The 22,807-nt window shown below is 48.7% G+C and overlaps 1 protein-coding gene and 1 long non-coding RNA gene across 21 annotated transcripts in view; one reads left to right on the top strand and one right to left on the bottom strand.

Moving 5' to 3' along the window:
* LOC118372144 (PDZ and LIM domain protein 5-like) overlaps nt 1–22,807 on the bottom strand; it is a 126,826-nt gene that overhangs the window by 29,192 nt on the left and 74,827 nt on the right. For 3 of the 7 annotated variants that reach the window (XM_052458131.1, XM_052458132.1, XM_052458133.1), the window contains exons 3-4: nt 11,756–11,789; nt 10,932–11,455 (exon numbers count right to left, since the gene is read on the bottom strand). In XM_052458131.1, coding sequence (XP_052314091.1) covers nt 10,932–11,455; nt 11,756–11,789 — 558 coding nt within the window. The remainder of the gene's footprint in view (nt 1–10,931; nt 11,456–11,755; nt 11,790–22,807) is intronic. The other 4 variants (XM_052458134.1, XM_052458135.1, XM_052458136.1 and 1 more) reach the window with 2 other exon arrangements.
* LOC127906342 (uncharacterized) lies at nt 7,077–10,610 on the top strand. Of its 14 annotated transcripts, none has more exons than XR_008060938.1 (5): nt 7,077–7,995; nt 8,286–8,560; nt 8,636–8,720; nt 8,801–8,975; nt 9,187–10,610. It is a non-coding gene; the product is annotated as an uncharacterized LOC127906342 (long non-coding RNA). The 14 variants fall into 14 exon arrangements; XR_008060940.1 differs by having other exon boundaries at nt 7,079–8,400; nt 8,501–8,560; XR_008060939.1 differs by having other exon boundaries at nt 7,080–7,780; nt 7,861–8,560.

Genomic DNA, 22,807 nt, shown 5'->3' with positions numbered 1-22,807 from the left:
AGTGAAGGAGAAGGAAAAGAGAAGAGAGAGGAGACGAGGATGAAACCAAGTGAATGAGAAGGAAAAGAGAAGAGAGAGGAGAGAGGATGAAACCAAGTGAAGGAGAAGGAAAAGAGAAGAGAGAGGAGAAGAGGATGAAACCAAGTGAAGGAGAAGGAAAAGAGAAGAGAGAGGAGACGAGGATGAAACCAAGTGAATGAGAAGGAAAAGAGAAGAGAGAGGAGAGAGGATGAAACCAAGTGAAGGAGAAGGAAAAGAGAAGAGAGAGGAGAAGAGGATGAAACCAAGTGAAGGAGAAGGAAAAGAGAAGAGAGAGGAGACGAGGATGAAACCAAGTGAATGAGAAGGAAAAGAGAAGAGAGAGGAGAAGAGGATGAAACCAAGTGAATGAGAAGGAAAAGAGAAGAGAGAGGAGAAGAGGATGAAACCAAGTGAAGGAGAAGGAAAAGAGAAGAGAGAGGAGAAGAGGATGAAACCAAGTGAAGGAGAAGGAAAAGAGAAGAGAGAGGAGAAGAGGATGAAACCAAGTGAAGAAGAAGGAAAAGAGAAGAGAGAGGAGAAGAGGACGAAACCAAGGAGAAGGAAAAGAGAAGAGAGAGGAGAAGAGGATGAAACCAAGTGAAGGAGAAGGAAAAGAGAAGAGAGAGGAGAGAGGATGAAACCAAGTGAAGGAGAAGGAAAATAAAACAGAGAGGAGAAGAGGATGAAACCAAGTGAAGGAGAAGGAAAAGAAAACAGAGAGGAGAAGAGGATGAAACCAAGTGAAGGAGAAGGAAAAGAGAAGAGAGAGGAGAAGAGGATGAAACCAAGGAGAAGGAAAAGAGAAGAGAGAGGAGAAGAGGATAAAACCAAGTGAAGGAGAAGGAAAAGAGAAGAGAGAGGAGAAGAGGATGAAACCAAGGAGAAGGAGAAGGAAAAGAGAAGAGAGAGGAGTAGAGGATGAAACCAAGTGAAGGAGAAGGAAAAGAGAAGAGAGAGGAGAAGAGGATGAAACCAAGTGAATGAGAAGGAAAAGAGAAGAGAGAGGAGAAGAGGATGAAACCAAGGAGAAGGAAAAGAGAAGAGAGAGGAGTAGAGGATGAAACCAAGTGAAGGAGAAGGAAAAGAGAAGAGAGAGGAGAAGAGGATGAAACCAAGTGAAGGAGAAGGAAAAGAGAAGAGAGAGGAGAAGAGGATGAAACCAAGTGAAGGAGAAGGAAAAGAGAAGAGAGAGGAGAAGAGGATGAAACCAAGGAGAAGGAGAAGGAAAAGAGAAGAGAGAGGAGTAGAGGATGAAACCAAGTGAAGGAGAAGGAAAAGAGAAGAGAGAGGAGAAGAGGATGAAACCAAGTGAATGAGAAGGAAAAGAGAAGAGAGAGGAGAAGAGGATGAAACCAAGTGAAGGAGAAGGAAAAGAGAAGAGAGAGGAGAAGAGGATGAAACCAAGGAGAAGGAAAAGAGAAGAGAGAGGAGAAGAGGATGAAACCAAGGAGAAGGAAAAGGAAAAGAGAAGAGAGAGGAGTAGAGGATGAAACCAAGTGAAGGAGAAGGAAAAGAGAAGAGAGATGAGAAGAGGATGAAACCAAGTGAATGAGAAGGACAAGAGAAGAGAGAGGAGAAGAGGATGAAACCAAGTGAAGGAGAATGAAAAGAGAAGAGAGAGGAGAAGAGGATGAAACCAAGTGAAGGAGAAGGAAAAGAGAAGAGAGAGGAGAGAGGATGAAACCAAGGAGAAGGAGAATGAAAAGAGAAGAGAGAGGAGAGAGGATGAAACCAAGGAGAAGGAGAATGAAAAGAGAAGAGAGAGGAGTAGAGGATGAAACCAAGTGAAGGAGAAGGAAAAGAAAACAGAGAGGAGAAGAGGATGAAACCAAGTGAAGGAGAAGGAAAAGAAAACAGAGAGGAGAAGAGGATGAAACCAAGTGAAGGAGAAGGAAAAGAAAACAGAGAGGAGAAGAGGATGAAACCAAGTGAAGGAGAAGGAAAAGAGAAGAGAGAGGAGAAGAGGATGAAACCAAGTGAAGGAGAAGGAAAAGAGAAGAGAGAGGAGAAGAGGATGAAACCAAGGAGAAGGAAAAGAGAAGAGAGAGGAGAAGAGGATGAAACCAAGGAGAAGGAAAAGAGAAGAGAGAGGAGAAGAGGATGAAACCAAGGAGAAGGAGAATGAAAAGAGAAGAGAGAGGAGTAGAGGATGAAACCAAGTGAAGGAGAAGGAAAAGAAAACAGAGAGGAGAAGAGGATGAAACCAAGTGAAGGAGAAGGAAAAGAGAAGAGAGAGGAGAAGAGGATGAAACCAAGTGAAGGAGAAGGAAAAGAGAAGAGAGAGGAGAAGAGGATGAAACCAAGTGAAGGAGAAGGAAAAGAAAACAGAGAGGAGAAGAGGATGAAACCAAGTGAAGGAGAAGGAAAAGAAAACAGAGAGGAGAAGAGGATGAAACCAAGTGAAGGAGAAGGAAAAGAGAAGAGAGAGGAGAAGAGGATGAAACCAATGAGAAGGAAAAGAGAAGAGAGAGGAGAAGAGGATGAAACCAAGTGAAGGAGAAGGAAAAGAGAAGAGAGAGGAGAAGAGGATGAAACCAAGTGAATGAGAAGGAAAAGAGAAGAGAGAGGAGAGAGGATGAAACCAAGTGAAGGAGAAGGAAAAGAAAACAGAGAGGAGAAGAGGATGAAACCAAGTGAAGGAGAAGGAAAAGAGAAGAGAGAGGAGAAGAGGATGAAACCAAGTGAAGGAGAAGGAAAAGAGAAGAGAGAGGAGAAGAGGATGAAACCAAGGAGAAGGAAAAGAGAAGAGAGAGGAGAAGAGGATGAAACCAAGGAGAAGGAAAAGAGAAGAGAGAGGACAAGAGGTTGAAACCAAGGAGAAGGAGAAGGAAAAGAGAAGAGAGAGGAGAAGAGGATGAAACCAAGTGAAGGAGAAGGAAAAGAAAACAGAGAGGAGAAGAGGATGAAACCAAGTGAAGGAGAAGGAAAAGAGAAGAGAGAGGAGAAGAGGATGAAACCAAGGAGAAGGAAAAGAGAAGAGAGAGGAGAAGAGGATGAAACCAAGTGAAGGAGAAGGAAAAGAGAAGAGAGAGGAGAAGAGGATGAAACCAAGGAGAAGGAAAAGAGAAGAGAGAGGAGAAGAGGATGAAACCAAGGAGAAGGAGAAGGAAAAGAGAAGAGAGAGGAGAAGAGGATGAAACCAAGGAGAAGGAAAAGAGAAGAGAGAGGAGAAGAGGATGAAACCAAGGAGAAGGAGAAGGAAAAGAGAAGAGAGAGGAGAAGAGGATGAAACCAAGGAGAAGGGAAAGAGAAGAGAGAGGAGAAGAGGTTGAAACCAAGGAGAAGGAGAAGGAAAAGAGAACAGAGAGGAGAAGAGGTTGAAACCAAGTGAAGGAGAAGGAAAACAGAAGAGCAGTGATTCAACTGGGTCCTAAAAGCACATGGACCATTCTGAGACGATGTGCGAGCAGACACCCAGAGAGAAACACACAGGATGCGGCTGAACACACATGCTTCTACTATACCTGTAACCTGTACAAGCAGACGGGGAAGTCTACAGGGTTTAGGTGGTCATGGCTAGATGGGATACAGTTTATGTCAAATTGTCGTTCCTCAAAGTTTTTGTGCATTTGACCTAAACCTTTTCCTAACCTTAAACTAATTCTCATAACCTGCTACGTTAATTTTACTAACCTGCTGCATAAGGTCTAACTTGCTATAAAAAGTCAATTCTGACATAAGCTGTAACCCTTCTAGCCAAAACCGTTTTAGAAGGGAGGAAGGTCAAAGATCATATAATAACTCAGAGAAGATATTACAGTATGCAGTACAGACTGTGATGACAACCAAAGTGCCTAGAGGTAAGTGGCATAAAGTCTCTATGATACTCTATTATAACCCCTCCTGTCTCAGCCTCCAGTATTTATGCTGCAGTGTTTATGTGTCGGGGGGCTAGCTTCAGTCTGTTATATCTGGAGTACTTCTCCTGTCTTATCTGGTGTCCTATGTGAATTTAAGTATGCTCCCTCTAATCCTCTCTCCCTCTCTTTATGTTTCTCTTTCTCTCTTTCTTTCTCTCTCTTGGAGGACCTGAGCCCTAGGACCATGCCTCAGGACTACCTGGCATGATAACTCCTTGCTGTCCCCAGTCCACCTGGCCGTGCTGCTGCTCCAGTTTCAACTGTTCTGCCTGCGGCTATGGAACCCGGACCTGTTCACCGGACGTGCTACCTGTCCCAGACCTGCTGTTTTCAACTCTCTAGAGACAGCAGGAGCGGTAGAGATACCCTGAATGATGGGCTATGAAAAGCCAACTGACATTTACTCCTGAGGTGCTGACCTGTTGCAGGCCTGTGATTATTATTAGTTGACCATGCTGGTCATCTATGAACATTTGAACATCTTGGCCATGTATCTCCACCCGGCACAGCCAGTAGAGGACTGGCCACCCCTCACAGCCTGGTTCCTCTCTCGGTTTCTTCCTAGGTTTTGGCCTTTCTAGGAATTTTTTCCTAGCCACCATGCTTCTACACCTGCATTGCTTTCTGTTTGGGGTTTTAGGCTGGGTTTCTGTACAGCACTTTTTTATTTTATTTTTTATTTGACCTTTATTTAACTAGGCAAGTCAGTTAAGAACAAATTCTTATTTTCAATGACGGCCTAGGAACAGTGAGTTAACTGTTCAGGGGCAGAACGACAGATTTGTACCTTGTCAGCTCGGGGGTTTGAACTTGCAACCTTTCGGTTACTACTTTGAGACAGCTGATGTAAGAAGGGCTATATAAATAAATGTAATTTGATTATTCAGCTGTGAAACATAACTAATACCATTTGCATCAGTGGACTACATTGGTAGACTAGTCTAAAACACATGTTACTAGCGCATAGTGTACTTCCTCTCCTCTGGCCTGAGAACCACCCTAATAAAGAGCTGCTCCAGCCCAGAGCTGCCAGTACGCTGGGATAATTAGAAAACAAGTGTCTAAGTCGACACAACAACAAGACGTCAGACAGGATCAGAGCCAGACTACTGGATGTTTGGCAAAGCTATAAACCCTATTATCAATTAAAGGCAGGCAGGGTGGGCTAGGCTGGGTTGGGCTGGGTTAAGCTGGGTTAGGCTGGGTTGGCCTAGGCTGGGTTGGGCTAGGCTGGTTTGGACTAAGCTGGGTTGGCCTAGGCTGGGTTGGGCTAGGCTGGTTTGAACTAAGCTGGGTTGGCCTAGGCTGGGTTGGGCTAGGCTGGTTTGAACTAGGCTGGGTTGGACTACGCTGGGCTTGGTTGGTCTATGCTGGGCTGGGTTGGGTTAGGCTGGGCTGGGTTGGGTTATGATGGGCTGGGTTGGGTTGGGTTAGGCTGGGTTGGGTTAGACTGGGCTGGGTTAGGCTGGGCTGGGTTAGGCGGGGCTGGGTTGTGTTAGGATGGGCTGGGCTGGGTTGGGTTAGGATGGGCTGGGTTAGGATGGGCTGGGTTAGGCTGGGTTAGGCTGGGCTGGGATAGGCTGGGTTGGGTTAGGATGGGCTGGGTTAGGCTGGGCTGGGTTAGGCTGGGCTGGGTTAGGCTGGGTTGGGTTAGGCTGGGCTGGGTTGGGTTATGATGGTCTGGGTTAGGCTGGGCTGGGATAGGCTGGGTTGGGTTATGATGGTCTGGGTTAGGCTGGGCTGGGATAGGCTGGGTTGGGTTAGGATGGGCTGGGCTGGGTTAGGCTGGGCTAGGCTGGGTTAGGTTAGGCTGGGCTGGGCTGGGTTAGGCTGGGCTGGGTTGGGTTAGGCTGGGCTGGGATAGGCTGGGTTGGGTTAGGATGGGCTGGGTTAGGCTGGGCTGGATTAGGCTGGGTTGGTTTGGGTTAGGCTGGGCTGGGCTGGGTTGGGTTAGGATGGTCTGGGTTAGGCTGGGCTGGGATAGGCTGGGCTGGGAAAGGCTGGGTTGGGTTAGGATGGTCTGGGTTAGGCTGGGCTGGGATAGGCTGGGCTGGGATAGGCTGGGTTGGGTTAGGATGGTCTGGGTTAGGCTGGGCTGGGATAGGCTGGTTTGGGTTAGGTTGGATTGGGTTAGGCTGGGTTAGGCTGGGTTGGGTTAGGTTGGGTTAGGCTGGGTTGGGTTGGGTTAGGATGGGCTGGGTTGGGTTAGGCTGGGTTGGGTTGGGTTAGGTTGGGTTGGGTTAGGCTGGGTTGGGTTAGGCTGGGTTGGGTTAGGTTGGGTTGGGTTGGGTTAGGCTGGGTTGGGTTGGGTTAGGCTGGGTTGGGTTAGGCTGCGTTGGGTTAGGTTGGGTTGGGTTAGGCTGTGTTGGGTTAGGTTGGAATGGGTTGGGTTGGGTTAGGCTGGGTTGGGTTAGGTTGGGTTGGGTTACGCTGGGTTGGGTTGGGTTGGGCTGGGTTGGGTTAGGCTGGGTTGGGTTGGGTTGGGTTAGGTTGGGTTGGGTTAGGTTGGGTTGGGTCGGGTTGGGTTAGGCTGGGTTGGGTTAGGTTGGGTTGGGTTGGGTTGGGTTAGGTTGGGTTGCGTTAGGCTGGATTGGGTTAGGTTGGGTTGGGTTGGGTTGGGTTAGGCTGGGTTGGGTTAGGCTGGGTTGGGTTGGGTTGGGTTAGGCTGGGTTGGGTTGGGTTAGGCTGGGTTGGGTTAGGTTGGGTTAGGTTGGGTTAGGCTGGGTTGGGTTGGGTTAGGTTGGGTTAGGCTGGGTTGGGTTAGGTTGGGTTGGGTTGGTTTAGGCTGGGTTGGGTTAGGTTGGGTTAGGCTGGGTTGGGTTGGGTTAGGCTGGGTTGGGTTTGGTTGGGTTAGGCTGGGTTGGGTTTGGTTGGGTTAGGCTGGGTTGGGTTAGACTGGGCTGGGTTAGGCTGGGCTGGGTTAGGCGGGGCTGGGTTGTGTTAGGATGGGCTGGGTTGGGTTAGGATGGGCTGGGTTAGGATGGGCTGGGTTAGGATTGGCTGGGTTAGGCTGGGTTAGGCTGGGCTGGGTTAGGATAGGCTGGGTTGGGTTAGGATGGGCTGGGTTAGGCTGGGCTGGGTTGGGTTAGGCTGGGCTGGGTTGGGTTATGATGGTATGGGTTAGGCTGGGCTGGGATAGGCTGGGTTGGGTTAGGATGGGCTGGGCTGGGTTAGGCTGGGCTAGGCTGGGTTAGGTTAGGCTGGGCTGGACTGGGTTAGGCTGGGCTGGGTTGGGTTAGGCTGGGCTGGGATAGGCTGGGTTGGGTTAGGATGGGCTGGGTTAGGCTGGGCTGGATTAGGCTGGGTTGGTTTGGGTTAGGCTGGGCTGGGCTGGGTTGGGTTAGGATGGTCTGGGTTAGGCTGGGCTGGGATAGGCTGGGCTGGGAAAGGCTGGGTTGTGTTAGGATGGTCTGGGTTAGGCTGGGCTGGGATAGGCTGAGCTGGGATAGGCTGGGTTGGGTTAGGATGGTCTGGGTTAGGCTGGGTTAGGTTAGGTTGGGTTGGGTTAGGTTAGGTTAGGCTGGGTTGGGTTAGGTTAGGTTAGGCTGGGTTAGGTTAGGTTGGGTTGGGTTGGGTTAGGTTAGGTTAGGCTGGGTTAGGCTGGGTTGGGTTGGGTTGGGTTAGGTTAGGTTAGGCTGGGTTAGGCTGGGTTGGGTTAGGTTAGGTTAGGTTAGGCTGGGTTGGGTTAGGTTAGGTTAGGCTGGGTTAGGCTGGGTTGGGTTGGGTTGGGTTAGGTTAGGTTAGGCTGGGTTAGGCTGGGTTGGGTTAGGTTAGGCTGGGTTGGGTTGGGTTAGGTTAGGTTAGGCTGGGTTAGGTTAGGTTGGGTTGGGTTGGGTTAGGTTAGGTTAGGCTGGGTTAGGCTGGGTTGGGTTAGGTTAGGTTAGGCTGGGTTAGGTTAGGTTGGGTCGGGTTGGGTTAGGTTAGGTTAGGCTGGGTTAGGCTGGGTTGGGTTAGGTTAGGTTAGGCTGGGTTAGGTTAGGTTGGGTTGGGTTGGGTTAGGTTAGGTTAGGCTGGGTTAGGCTGGGTTGGGTTAGGTTAGGCTGGGTTGGGTTAGGTTAGGTTAGGCTGGGTTAGGTTAGGTTGGGTTGGGTTGGGTTAGGTTAGGTTAGGCTGGGTTAGGCTGGGTTAGGTTAGGTTAGGCTGGGTTGGGTTAGGATGGGCTGGGTTAGGCTGGGCTGGATTAGGCTGGGTTGGTTTGGGTTAGGCTGGGCTGGGCTGGGTTGGGTTAGGATGGTCTGGGTTAGGCTGGGCTGGGATAGGCTGGGCTGGGAAAGGCTGGGTTGGGTTAGGATGGTCTGGGTTAGGCTGGGCTGGGATAGGCTGAGCTGGGATAGGCTGGGTTGGGTTAGGATGGTCTGGGTTAGGCTGGGTTAGGTTAGGTTGGGTTGGGTTAGGTTAGGTTAGGTTAGGCTGGGTTGGGTTAGGTTAGGTTAGGCTGGGTTAGGTTAGGTTGGGTTGGGTTGGGTTAGGTTAGGTTAGGCTGGGTTAGGCTGGGTTGGGTTGGGTTGGGTTAGGTTAGGTTAGGCTGGGTTAGGCTGGGTTGGGTTAGGTTAGGTTAGGCTGGGTTGGGTTAGGTTAGGTTAGGCTGGGTTAGGCTGGGTTGGGTTGGGTTGGGTTAGGTTAGGTTAGGCTGGGTTAGGCTGGGTTGGGTTAGGTTAGGCTGGGTTGGGTTGGGTTAGGTTGGGTTGGGTTAGGTTAGGTTGGGTTGGGTTGGGTTAGGTTAGGTTAGGCTGGGTTAGGCTGGGTTGGGTTAGGTTAGGTTAGGCTGGGTTAGGTTAGGTTGGGTTGGGTTGGGTTAGGTTAGGTTAGGCTGGGTTAGGCTGGGTTGGGTTAGGTTAGGTTAGGTTGGGTTAGGTTAGGTTGGGTTGGGTTGGGTTAGGTTAGGTTAGGCTGGGTTAGGTTGGGTTGGGTTAGGTTAGGTTGGGTTGGGTTAGGTTAGGTTAGGCTGGGTTAGGTTGGGTTGGGTTGGGTTAGGTTAGGTTAGGCTGGGTTAGGCTGGGTTGGGTTAGGTTAGGCTGGGTTGGGTTAGGTTAGGTTAGGCTGGGTTAGGTTAGGTTGGGTTGGGTTGGGTTAGGTTAGGTTAGGCTGGGTTAGGTTAGGTTAGGCTGGGTTGGGTTGGGTTAGGTTAGGCTGGGTTAGGCTGGGTTAGGTTAGGTTAGGCTGGGTTGGGTTGGGTTGGGTTAGGTTAGGTTAGGCTGGGTTAGGCTGGGTTGGGTTAGGTTAGGCTGGGTTAGGTTAGGCTAGGTTAGGCTGGGTTAGGGTTAGGTTAGGTTGGGTTGGGTTAGGTTAGGTTAGGCTGGGTTAGGCTGGGTTGGGTTAGGTTAGGCTGGGTTGGGTTAGGTTAGGTTAGGCTGGGTTAGGTTAGGTTGGGTTGGGTTGGGTTAGGTTAGGTTAGGTTAGGCTGGGTTAGGTTAGGTTAGGCTGGGTTGGGTTGGGTTGGGTTGCTACTGCCTTGTTTTCTGTTTCCAGTCCCCTTCAACATACTGGGACAAGATGTGCTGCTGCACTCAATGTGGCTGTTTACAGAGTTGGGGTATCAGCACCATCCTAGTCTACAAACAGCTAAGTACACTATGTAGGAGAAACTGATGGAAGATTTACAACAAAGTATGTCCTCTCTCAGGTAGTCTGTTGTTATTACATGGTTGGTTAACAGCTACTTGTGGCCTCAAACATCATCCAGACAGGCAGCGAAGTGAACTCCATCTCTCTGTAAACCTGACCACAACACACAGGATTTATGGGATGTGAGACAGAAACATGTTCACTTCCCATTGCAGCCTTCCTGCTGCACCACACCAGTCCAGGTAGTCGTACCTAACATGGTCCATGGTAATAACTTCAAACAACCTCTCTATGAGGGGTTTGGTTAGATAAAGAAAGTAAGAGGAGAGGAGAGGGGAGAATATGAGGGGTTTGGTTAGATAAAGAAAGTAAGAGGAGAGGAGAGGGGAGAATATGAGGGGTTTGGTTAGATAAAGAAAGTAAGAGGAGAGGAGAGGGGAGAATATGAGGGGTTTGGTTAGATAAAGAAAGTAAGAGGAGAGGAGAGGGGAGAATATGAGGGGTTTGGTTAGATAAAGAAAGTAAGAGGAGAGGAGAGGGGAGAATATGAGGGGTTTGGTTAGATAAAGAAAGTAACAGGAGAGGAGAGAGGAGAATATGAGGGGTTTGGTTAGATAAAGAAAGTAAGAGGAGAGGAGAGGGGAGAATATGAGGGGTTTGGTTAGATAAAGAAAGTAAGAGGAGAGGAGAGGGGAGAATATGAGGGGTTTGGTTAGATAAAGAAAGTAACAGGAGAGGAGAGAGGAGAATATGAGGGGTTTGGTTAGATAAAGAAAGTAAGAGGAGAGGAGAGGGGAGAATATGAGGGGTTTGGTTAGATAAAGAAAGTAAGAGGAGAGGAGAGGGGAGAATATGAGGGGTTTGGTTAGATAAAGAACGTAAGAGGAGAGGAGAGGGGAGAATATGAGGGGTTTGGTTAGATAAAGAAAGTAAGAGGAGAGGAGAGGGGAGAATATGAGGGGTTTGGTTAGATAAAGAAAGTAAGAGGAGAGGAGAGGGGAGAATATGAGGGGTTTGGTTAGATAAAGAAAGTAAGAGGAGAGGAGAGGGGAGAATATGAGGGGTTTGGTTAGATAAAGAAAGTAACAGGAGAGGAGAGAGGAGAATATGAGGGGTTTGGTTAGATAAAGAAAGTAAGAGGAGAGGAGAGGGGAGAATATGAGGGTTTGGTTAGATAAAGAAAGTAAGAGGAGAGGAGAGGGGAGAATATGAGGGGTTTGGTTAGATAAAGAAAGTAAGAGGAGAGGAGAGGGGAGAATATGAGGGGTTTGGTTAGATAAAGAAAGAAAGACCCATACGTAGAATGTATGCACACATGACTGTAAGTCGCTTTGGATAAAAGCGTCTGCTAAATGGCATATATTATTATTATATTATTAAAGTAACAGGAGAGGAGAGAGGAGAATATGAGGGGTTTGGTTAGATAAAGAAAGTAAGAGAAGAGGAGAAGAGGTGAGAGGAGGGTTTGGGGTTAGTGCCACTCACCCATTAAACTGTTCTTTGTGCTGGTCGACCACCACACCCTGGGCTTCCAACAGGCCCCGCCTCTGTCCTATGGCCACCTCACAGGCATTGGCATTGGAGTACAGGTTTATTGGCGTGTTATAGCAAGAGGACTGCGGAGCACCGGGATTGGAGGAGGGGGCTGTCACTCTGGCCGGGGAGGATGAGGAAGAAGAGGAGGGGGTGGTGAAGGGGGAACGGCCAGAGCCGGGTCTGGGGGGTGGGGCCGTGCTTGGTGGGGCTGGGGAGCGGGAGCGGCTAGCTAGTGGGAAGGGAGGCTGGGGCTGCTGGGAGGAGGGGGCGGCAGGGGTGAAAGCAGACGATGCAGAGGGGATGGAGGCCACCTTTGGGGCGGTCAGGGAGGAAGTGACTGCACCCACATTGCTGCCCCCGCCAAAGGGGCGGGCCGTCTTGTTGTAGGCAGCACCGGGTTGGGGGGAGGGGCTGGTGAAGGGCGGCGCTGGATGGGTGATTGGCACAGGCTTAATGATCTCCAGTGGCTCGTCCTATAGGAAGGTGAGGACACACATGCATGACACTCACACACTGCAAACCACACAGCAAACTCATACAGCAAACTCATACAGAAAACTCACTCAGCAAACCACACAGCAAACCACACAGCAACCTCCTACAGAAAACTCCTATAGGGAAATGCTCCCCAGCAGTATGGTATGTGCCTCAGAGCTGTCAGCAGCATATTATTCCCTAGTGTTGCATAATGCTCATAACAGCCAATCACAACGTGCTGTAACATTGTCCATTCATCCTGTTTATATGTGATTCATTCACTGGAGTGTACTTACCTTTGTTGTATCAGCCTTGGGAACACTGGAAGCTCTGTGAAGACAGAAAACACATCATGAGGAAGCTTATTTTCCTCTGTAGGAACAAGGTAAGGAAGTAAAGGAGCAGCACACCATCACAGTATATGGCCCATCCATTAAGATGTGTGTATCTATGTAAACACTAGCTACTGTATAGTCTCCCTGACAACAAGTGTCACAACAAACCTCAATGGTACATGCAGGTAATACTGGGACAGATGGATGAAGATACCATTTGTCAGGATTGACTGAACAGTAACCCTCTTCTTATGGACAGTAACTCTCTCCTTATAGACAGTAACATTCTCCTTATGGACAGTAACTCTCTCCTTATGGACAGTAACTCTCTCCTTATGGACAGTAACTCTCTCCTTATGGACAGTAACTCTCTTCTTATGGACAGTTACACTCTCATTATGGACAGTAACTCTCTCCTTATGGACAGTAACTCTCTCCTTATGGACAGTAACACTCTCCTTATGGACAGTAACTCTCTCATTATGGACAGTAACTCTCTCCTTATGGACAGTAACTCTCTCCTTATAGACAGTAACACTCTCCTTATGGACAGTAACTCTCTCCTTATGGACAGTAACTCTCTCCTTATGGACAGTAACTCTCTTCTTATGGACAGTTACACTCTCCTTATGGACAGTAACTCTCTCCTTATGGACAGTAACACTCTCCTTATGGACAGTAACACTCTCATTATGGACAGTAACTCTCTCCTTATGGACAGTAACTCTCTCCTTATGGACAGTAACACTCTCCTTATGGACAGTAACTCTCTCCTTATGGACAGTAACTCTCTTTATGGACAGTAACTCTCTCCTTATGGGCAGTATCTCTCCTTATGGACAGTAACTCTCTCCTTATGGACAGTAATACTCTCATTATGGACAGTAACTCTCTCCTTATGGACAGTAACTCTCTCATTATGGACAGTAACTCTCTCCTTATGGACAGTAACTCTCTCCTTATGGACAGTAACTCTCTCCTTATGGACAGTAACTCTCTCCTTATGGACAGTAACTCTCTCCTTATGGACAGTAACCCTCTTTATGGACAGTAACATTCTCCTTATGGACAGTAACTCTCTCCTTATGGACAGTAACTCTCTCCTTATGGACAGTAACTCTCTCCTTATGGACAGTAACCCTCTTTATGGACAGTAACTCTCTCCTTATGGACAGTAACTCTCTTTATGGACAGTAACTCTCTCCTTATGGGCAGTATCTCTCCTTATGGACAGTAACTCTCTCCTTATGGACAGTAATACTATCATTATGGACAGTAACTCTCTCCTTATGGACAGTAACTCTCTCATTATGGACAGTAACTCTCTCCTTATGGACAGTAACTCTCTCCTTATGGACAGTAACTCTCCTTATGGACAGTAACTCTCTCCTTATGGACAGTAACTCTCTCCTTATGGACAGTAACCCTCTCCTTATGGAGGAACATCGTAGAGGAATGGGAGAGGAAGACAGAGAGGGAGCAGGAGATAGAACAAGAGAGAGTGGGGGGGGAGGGGGGATGGAGGGAGAGAAAACAGGTGAGATGAGTAAAGGAAAACTCAAGAGTAAAACCTGTAAATAGAGTGAATATTGAGATTAGACACACTATCAAACTGGCTACTGGCTCCACTACAACGCCTGTCTGTATTTGGCCCATAGTTCAATTCCACAGAGTCAGCCAGGCATAGAGCAGCATGGCGGTAGAGACATGTGGGAAAACATAATACTATATTACTCTGTTTTGTTTCCCTAACTAACGCCTGCTAGATTTACTAAGGATCCGTATTTTCACTCAATCATCCACCCATCCAGCAGTCCAAGACACTATCTCTCCTCTGTGTGAGACTCCATCTCTGTGTACAGGGCTACAGGCCCAAACAGTGTAGAAGACCTCAGATTTATGCTCATGATCAAACCAGCTGCAGGAATTTTTTCTCTGTAGGAAAAGAAAGGTGGTCCTGTTGTTCATACTGCTGCAAACAAACACACTGTTTAGGGGATGGGACGTACAGTGGCTACCAGGAAGTGAACCAAAAACGATCTGCTCTCTCTATCCACAAGGACTATCTGTATTTTCCTTCCATATATTGTCTCTCTGAGGAGCAGAGAGCATGTAGTCTAATGAAGGAAAACAACATGCATATCAACTATGCAAAACATAATGTGATGTGTGAGAATGCTATTCATTGACTACAGCTCAGGGTTTAACACCATAGTGCCCTCAAAGCTCATCAGTAAGCGAAGGACCCTGGAACTAAACCCCTCACCCTGCAACTGGATCCTGGACTTCCTGACGGGCCGCCCCCAGGTGGTGAGGATAGGTAGCAACACATCTGCCACACTGATCCTCAACACTGGAGCAACTCAGGGGTGTGTGCTCAGTCCCCTCCTGTACTCCCTGTTCACCCACGACTGCATGGCCAGGCATGAGTCCAACACCATCATTAAGTTTGCAGATGACACAACAGTAGTAGCCCTGAAAACCGACAACGACGAGACAGTCTATAGGGAGGAGGTCAGAGACCTGGCTGGGTGGTGCCAGAATAACAACCTCTCCCTCAACGTAACCAAGACTAAGGAGATTATTGTGGACTACAGGGAAAGGAGGACCAACCCCCATTCTCATCGACAGGGCTGTAGTGGAGCAGGTTGAGAGCTTCATGTTCCTTGGTGTCCACATCAACAACAAACTTGAATGGTCCAAACACACCAAGACAGTCGTGAAGACCAAGCATATTCCCCCTCAGGAAACTAAAAAGATTTGGCATGGGTCCTGAGATCCTCAAGAGGTTCTACAGCTGCATCACTGCCTGGTAAGGCAATTGCTCGGCCTCTGACCGCAAGGCACAACAGAGGGTAGTGCGTACAGCCCAGTACATCACTGGGGCAAAAGCTTCCTGCCATCCAGGACCTCTACACCAGGTGGTGTCAGAGGAAGGCCCTAAAAATTGTCAAAGACCCCAGCCACCCCAGTCATAGACTGTTCTCTCTACTACCGCATGGCAAGTGGTACCAGAGTGCCAAGTCCAGGACAAAAAGGCTTCTCAACAGTTTTTACCCCCAAGCCATAAGACTCCTGAACAGGTAATCAAATGGCTACCCGGGCTATCTGCACCCACCACCCGCCAACCACTCTTTTACGCTACAGCTACTCTCTGTTCATCATATATGCATAGTCACTTTAAACATATCTACATGTACATACTACCTCAATCAGCCTGACTAACCGGTGTCTGTATGTAGCCTCGCTACTTTTATAGCCTCGCTACTGTCATAGCCTCGCTACTGTATATAGCCTGTCTTTTTACTGTTGTTTTATTTCTTTACCCACCTATTGTTCACCTAATACCTTTTTTTGCACTATTGGTTAGAGCCTGAAAGTACAGTGCCTTGCGAAAGTATTCGGCCCCCTGAACTTTGCGACCTTTTGCCACATTTCAGGCTTCAAACATAAAGATATAAAACTGTATTTTTTTGTGAAGAATCAACAACAAGTGGGACACAATCATGAAGTGGAACGACATTTATTGGATATTTCAAACTATTTTAACAAATCAAAAACTGAAAAATCGGGCGTGCAAAATTATTCAGCCCCCTTAAGTTAATACTTTGTAGCGCCACCTTTTGCTGCGATTACAGCCGTAAGTTGCTTGGGGTATGTCTCTATCAGTTCTGCACATCGAGAGACTGACATTTTTTCCCATTCCTCCTTGCAAAACAGCTCGAGCTCAGTGAGGTTGGATGGAGAGCATTTGTGAACAGAAGTTTTCAGTTCTTTCCACAGATTCTCGATTGGATTCATGTCTGGACTTTGACTTGGCCATTCTAACACCTGGATATGTTTATTTTTGAACCATTCCATTGTAGATTTTGCTTTATGTTTTGGATCATTGTTTTGTTGGAAGACAAATCTCTATCCCAGTCTCAGGTCTTTTGCAGACTCCATCAGGTTTTCTTCCAGAATGGTCCTGTTTTTGGCTCCATCCGTCTTCCCATCAATTTTAACCATCTTCCCTGTCCCTGCTGAAGAAAAGCAGGCCCAAACCATGATGCTGCCACCACCATGTTTGACAGTGGGGATGGTGTGTTCAGGGTGATGAGCTGTGTTGCTTTTACGCCAAACATAACGTTTTGCATTGTTGCCAAAAAGTTCAATTTTGGTTTCATCTGACCAGAGCACCTTCTTCTACATGTTTGGTGTGTCTCCCAGGTGGCTTGTGGCAAACTTTAAACTACACTTTTTATGGATATCTTTAAGAAATGGCTTTCTTCTTGCCACTCTTCCATAAAGGCCAGATTTGTGCAATATACGACTGATTGTTGTCCTATGGACAGAGTCTCCCACCTCAGCTGTAGATCTCTGCAGTTCATCCAGAGTGAGCTGAAAGTTTAGAGAGACGGCCAGGTCTTGGGAGATTTGCAGTGGTCTGATACTCCTTCCATTTCAATATTATCGCTTGCACAGTGCTCCTTGGGATGTTTAAAGCTTGGGAAATCTTTTTGTATCCAAATCCGGCTTTAAACTTCTTCACAACAGTATCTCGGACCTGCCTGATGTGTTCCTTGTTCTTCATGATGCTCTCTGTGCTTTTAACGGACCTCTGAGACTATCACAGTGGAGGTGCATTTATACGGAGACTTGATTACACACAGGTGGATTGTATTTATCATCATTTGTCATTTAGGTCAACATTGGATCATTCAGAGATCCTCACTGAACTTCTGGAGAGAGTTTGCTGCACTGAAAGTAAAGGGGCTGAATAATTTTGCACGCCCAATTTTTCAGTTTTTGATTTGTTAAAAAAGTTTGAAATATCCAATAAATGTCGTTCCAATTCATGATTGTGTCCCACTTGTTGTTGATTCTTCACAAAAAAATACAGTTTTATATCTTTATGTTTGGAGCTTGAAATGTGGCAAAAGTTCGCAAAGATCAAGGGGGCCGAATAATTTCGCAAGGTACTGTAAGCATTTCACCTGTTGTATTCAGTGCACGTGACAAATACTTTGATTTGATTTGATTAATTCCAAGAAAGGTAAGCACTCTCTCTCTCGCCCTCTCTCCCTCCCTCTCTTTCTCCTTCCTCTCTCCCTCTCTCTCTCCCTCTCTCTCCCTCTCTCTCTCCCTCTCTCCCTCCCTCTCTCTCTCCCTCCCTCTCTTTCTCCTTCCTCTCTCCCTCCCCCTCTTTCTCCTTCCTCTCTCCCTCCCTCTTTCTCCTTCTTCCCTCCCTCCCTCTCTCCCTCCCTCACTTTCTCCTTCCTCTCTCCCTCCCTCTTTCTCCTTCTTCTCTCTCGCCCTCTCTCCCTCCCTCTCTTTCTCCTTCCTCTCTCCCTCCCTCTTTCTCCTTCTTCCCTCCCTCTCTCCCTCCCTCTCTCCCTCCCTCTCTTTCTCCTTCCTCTCTCCCTCCCTCCCTCTCTTTCTCCTTCCTCTCTCCCTCCCTCCCTCTCTTTCTCCTTCCTCTCTCCCACCCTCCCTCTCTCCCCCTCTCTTTCTCCTTCCTCTCTCCCTCCCTCTCTCCCTCCCTCTCTTTCTCCTTCCTCTCTCCCTCCGTCTCTCCCACCCCTCTTTCTCCTTCTCTCTCACCCTCTCTCCCTCCCTCTCTTTCTCCTTCCTCTCTCCCTCCCTCTTTCTCCTTCTTCCCTCCCTCCCTCTCTTTCTCCTTCCTCTCTCCCTCCCTCTCTTTCTCCTTCCTCTCTCCCTCCCTCTTTCTCCTTCTTCCCTCCCTCCCTCTTTCTCCTTCCTCTCTCTCTCCCTCCCTCTCTCCCTCCCGCTCTTTCTCCTTCCTCTCTCCCTCCTTCTCTCCCTCCCTCTCTTTCTCCTCCCTCTCTCCCCCCCTCTCTTTCTCCTCCCTCTCTTTCTCTCCTCCAGCTGTTTCTTGTCCTTCATCCATGGCATGGGCCTTTCAAAACCTTAGTCTGCTGGACACAGTCAGTCTAGACTCAGGTTCATGTTTTCTCATTAATGTCCATTAAGTCTCAGTCCCAGCCTCTCATCTGGCATCATAAACAACTCTGACAGCCTCTGACAGCATCTGACAGCATCTGACAGCTTCTGACAGCCTCTGACAGCCTTTGACAGCCTTTGACAGCCAGACAATGTGTTCCTTCTTCCTCATTAAGCCAAAGTGACTCAGCAGAACAGAATGGTCTCTTCCGGAACATGCCCCATGTTCTCTGGCATTCTGTCTGTCACATTCTTCCATATTAGGAAGGGTTTAGGACAGTCTCACGGTCCTGTTCCTCACTGAGTTGAAGCCTTGAGACTAAGAGCATGCTCACTGGGGAAGTATCCAGCCCCACCCTGCCACATATGTATGCAATTCTTATTTTGAAAAATACTATACCCACACTGGCGGCTAAATATTTTCCCATGTACATATGAGCATATTTCCCCATGTACATATGAGCATATTTCCCCATGTACATATGAGCATATTTTCCCATGTACATATGAGCATATTTTCCCATGTACATATGAGCATATTTCCCCATGTACATATGAGCATATTTCCCCATGTACATATGAGCATATTTCCCCATGTACATATGAGCATATTTCCCCATGTACATATGAGCATATTTCCCCATGTACATATGAGCATATTTTCCCATGTACATATGAGCATATTTCCCCATGTACATATGAGCATATTTCCCCATGTACATATGAGCATATTTTCCCATGTACATATGAGCATATTTTCCCATGTACATATGAGCATATTTTCCCATGTACATATGAGCATATTTCCCCATGTACATATGAGCATATTTCCCCATGTACATATGAGCATATTTCCCCATGTACATATGAGCATATTTCCCCATGTACATATGAGCATATTTCCCCATGTACATATGAGCATATTTTCTCATGTACATATGAGCATATTTTCCCATGTACATATGAGCATATTTCCCCATGTACATATGAGCATATTTTCCCATGTACATATGAGCATATTTTCTCATGTACATATGAGCATATTTCCCCATGTACATATGAGCATATTTTCCCATGTACATATGAGCATATGTACATGTCTCTGTTCCCAGAGCTGACAGAACAAACACAGGCCAGGGTGGAACCCCCAACCTCCATTCTCTGTGTCTCTATTCCCAGAGCTGACAGAACAAACACAGGCCAGGGTGGAACCCCCAACCTCCGTTCTCTGTGTCTCTATTCCCAGAGCTGACAGAACAAACACAGGCCAGGGTGGAACCCCCAACCTCCGTTCTCTGTGTCTCTATTCCCAGAGCTGACAGAACAAACACAGGCCAGGGTGGAACCCCCAACCTCCGTTCTCTGTGTCTCTGTTCCCAGAGCTGACAGAACAAACACAGGCCAGGTAAAACCCCAAACCTCCGTTCTCTGTGTCTCTATTCCCAGAGCTGACAGAACAAACACAGGCCAGGGTGGAACCCCAAACCTCCGTTCTCTGTGTCTCTATTCCCAGAGCTGACAGAACAAACACAGGCCAGGGCGGAACCCCCAACCTCCATTCTCTGTGTCTCTGTTCCCAGAGCTGACAGAACAAACACAGGCCAGGGTGGAACCCCAAACCTCCGTTCTCTGTGTCTCTATTCCCAGAGCTGACAGAACAAACACAGGCCAGTGTGGAACCCCCAACCTCCGTTCTCTGTGTCTCTGTTCCCAGAGATGACAGAACAAACACAGGCCAGGGTGGAACCCCAAACCTCCGTTCTCTGTGTCTCTATTCCCAGAGCTGACAGAACAAACACAGGCCAGGGTGGAACCCCAAACCTCCGTTCTCTGTGTCTCTATTCCCAGAGCTGACAGAACAAACACAGGCCAGGGTGGAACCCCCAACCTCCGTTCTCTGTGTCTCTGTTCCCAGAGCTGACAGAACAAACACAGGCCAGGGTGGAACCCCAAACCTCCGTTCTCTGTGTCTCTGTTCCCAGAGCTGACAGAACATACACAGGCCAGGTAAAACCCCAAACCTCCGTTCTCTGTGTCTCTATTCCCAGAGCTGACAGAACAAACACAGGCCAGGGTGGAACCCCAAACCTCCGTTCTCTGTGTCTCTATTCCCAGAGCTGACAGAACAAACACAGGCCAGGGCGGAACCCCCAACCTCCATTCTCTGTGTCTCTGTTCCCAGAGCTGACAGAACAAACACAGGCCAGGGTGGAACCCCAAACCTCCGTTCTCTGTGTCTCTATTCCCAGAGCTGACAGAACAAACACAGGCCAGTGTGGAACCCCCAACCTCCGTTCTCTGTGTCTCTGTTCCCAGAGATGACAGAACAAACACAGGCCAGGGTGGAACCCCAAACCTCCGTTCTCTGTGTCTCTATTCCCAGAGCTGACAGAACAAACACAGGCCAGTGTGGAACCCCCAACCTCCGTTCTCTGTGTCTCTGTTCCCAGAGCTGACAGAACAAACACAGGCCAGGGTGGAACCCCAAACCTCCGTTCTCTGTGTCTCTATTCCCAGAGCTGACAGAACAAACACAGGCCAGGGCGGAGCCCCCAACCTCCATTCTCTGTGTCTCTGTTCCCAGAGCTGACAGAACAAACACAGGCCAGGGTGGAACCCCCAACCTCCGTTCTCTGTGTCTCTGTTCCCAGAGCTGACAGAACAAACACAGGCCAGGGCGGAGCCCCCAACCTCCATTCTCTGTGTCTCTGTTCCCAGAGCTGACAGAACAAACATAGGCCAGGGTGGAACCCCCAACCTCCATTCTCTGTGTGTGTGTGTGTGTGTGTGTGTGTGTGTGTGTGTGTGTGTGTGTGTGTGTGTGTGTGTGTGTGTGTGTGTGTGTGTGTGTGTGTGTGTGTGTGTGTGTGTGTGTGTGTGTGTGTGTGTGTGTGTGTGGTCGTGGATAGCTACATCTGGAAGAATGGGGGGAAACTGAGTAGCATGGCAGTGTGGTATGGTCTGGGGGTAGGCCTGAAAGACAGGCTCTGAGGAAACTGAGTAGCATGGCAGTGTGGTATGGTCTGGGGGTAGGCCTGAAAGACAGGCTCTGAGGAAACTGAGTAGCATGGCAGTGTGGTATGATCTGGGGGTAGGCCTGAAAGACAGGCTCTGAGGAAACTGAGTATCATGGCAGTGTGGTATGGTCTGGGGGTAGGCCTGAAAGACATATGCTCTGAGGAAACTGAGTAGCATGGCAGTGTGGTATGGTCTGGGGGTAGGCCTGAAAGACATATGCTCTGAGGAAACTGAGTAGCATGGCAGTGTGGTATGGTCTAGGGGTAGGCCTGAAAGACTGGCTCTGAGGAAACTGAGTAGCATGGCAGTGTGGTATGGTCTGGGGGTAGGCCTGAAAGACAGGCTCAGAGGAAACTGAGTAGCATGGCAGTGTGGTATGGTCTGGGGGTAGGCCTGAAAGACAGGCTCAGAGGAAACTGAGTAGCATGGCAGTGTGGTATGGTCTGGGGGTAGGCCTGAAAGACAGGCTCTGAGGAAACTGAGTAGCATGGCAGTGTGGTATGGTCTGGGGGTAGGCCTGAAAGACAGGCTCTGAGGAAACTGAGTAGCATGGCAGTGTGGTATGGTCTGGGGTAGGCCTGAAAGACATGTGCTCTGAGGAAACTGAGTAGCATGGCAGTGTGGTATGGTCTGGGGGTAGGCTCTGAGGAATCTGTGGTGGCAGTGTGGTATGGTCTGAAAGACATATGCTCTGAGGAAACTGAGTAGCATGGCAGTGTGGTATGGTCTGGGGGTAGGCCTGAAAGACATATGCTCTGAGGAAACTGAGTAGCATGGCAGTGTGGTATGGTCTAGGGGTAGGCCTGAAAGACAGGCTCTGAGGAAACGGAGTAGCATGGCAGTGTGGTATGGTCTGGGGGTAGGCCTGAAAGACATATGCTCTGAGGAAACTGAGTAGCATGGCAGTGTGGTATGGTCTGGGGGTAGGCCTGAAAGACAGGCTCTGAGGAAACTGAGTAGCATAATAGTGTGGTATGGTCTGGGGGTAGGCCTGAAAGACAGGCTCTGAGGAAACTGAGTAGCATGGCAGTGTGGTATGGTCTGGGGGTAGGCCTGAAAGACAGGCTCAGAGGAAACTGAGTAGCATGGCAGTGTGGTATGGTCTGGGGGTAGGCCTGAAAGACAGGCTCAGAGGAAACTGAGTAGCATGGCAGTGTGGTATGGTCTGGGGGTAGGCCTGAAAGACAGGCTCAGAGGAAACTGAGTAGCATGGCAGTGTGGTATGGTCTGGGGGTAGGCCTGAAAGACAGGCTCTGAGGAAACTGAGTAGCATGGCAGTGTGGTATGGTCTGGGGGTAGGCCTGAAAGACATATGCTCTGAGGAAACTGAGTAGCATGGCAGTGTGGTATGGTCTAGGGGTAGGCCTGAAAGACAGGCTCTGAGGAAACTGAGTAGCATGGCAGTGTGGTATGGTCTGGGGGTAGGCCTGAAAGACAGGCTCTGAGGAAACTGAGTAGCATGGCAGTGTGGTATGGTCTGGGGGTAGGCCTGAAAGACAGGCTCAGAGGAAACTGAGTAGCATGGCAGTGTGGTATGGTCTGGGGGTAGGCCTGAAAGACAGGCTCAGAGGAAACTGAGTAGCATGGCAGTGTGGTATGGTCTGGGGGTAGGCCTGAAAGACAGGCTCTGAGGAAACTGAGTAGCATGGCAGTGTGGTATGGTCTGGGGGTAGGCCTGAAAGACAGGCTCAGAGGAAACTGAGTAGCATGGCAGTGTGGTATGGTCTGGGGGTAGGCCTGAAAGACATATGCTCCGAGGAAACTGAGTAGCATGGCAGTGTGGTATGGTCTGGGGGTAGGCCTGAAAGACATATGCTCTGAGGAAACTGAGTAGCATGGCAGTGTGGTATGGTCTGGGGGTAGGCCTGAAAGACAGGCTCTGAGGAAACTGAGTAGCATGGCAGTGTGGTATGGTCTGGGGGTAGGCCTGAAAGACAGGCTCTGAGGAAACTGAGTAGCATGGCAGTGTGGTATGGTCTGGGGGTAGGCCTGAAAGACATATGCTCTGAGGAAACTGAGTAGCATGGCAGTGTGGTATGGTCTGGGGGTAGG

This window comes from Oncorhynchus keta, chromosome 12 (genome assembly GCF_023373465.1).
Source record: "Oncorhynchus keta strain PuntledgeMale-10-30-2019 chromosome 12, Oket_V2, whole genome shotgun sequence".
Classification (NCBI taxonomy): Eukaryota; Metazoa; Chordata; class Actinopteri; order Salmoniformes; family Salmonidae; genus Oncorhynchus; species Oncorhynchus keta.
This window is presented reverse-complemented; position numbering and strand designations above follow the sequence as displayed.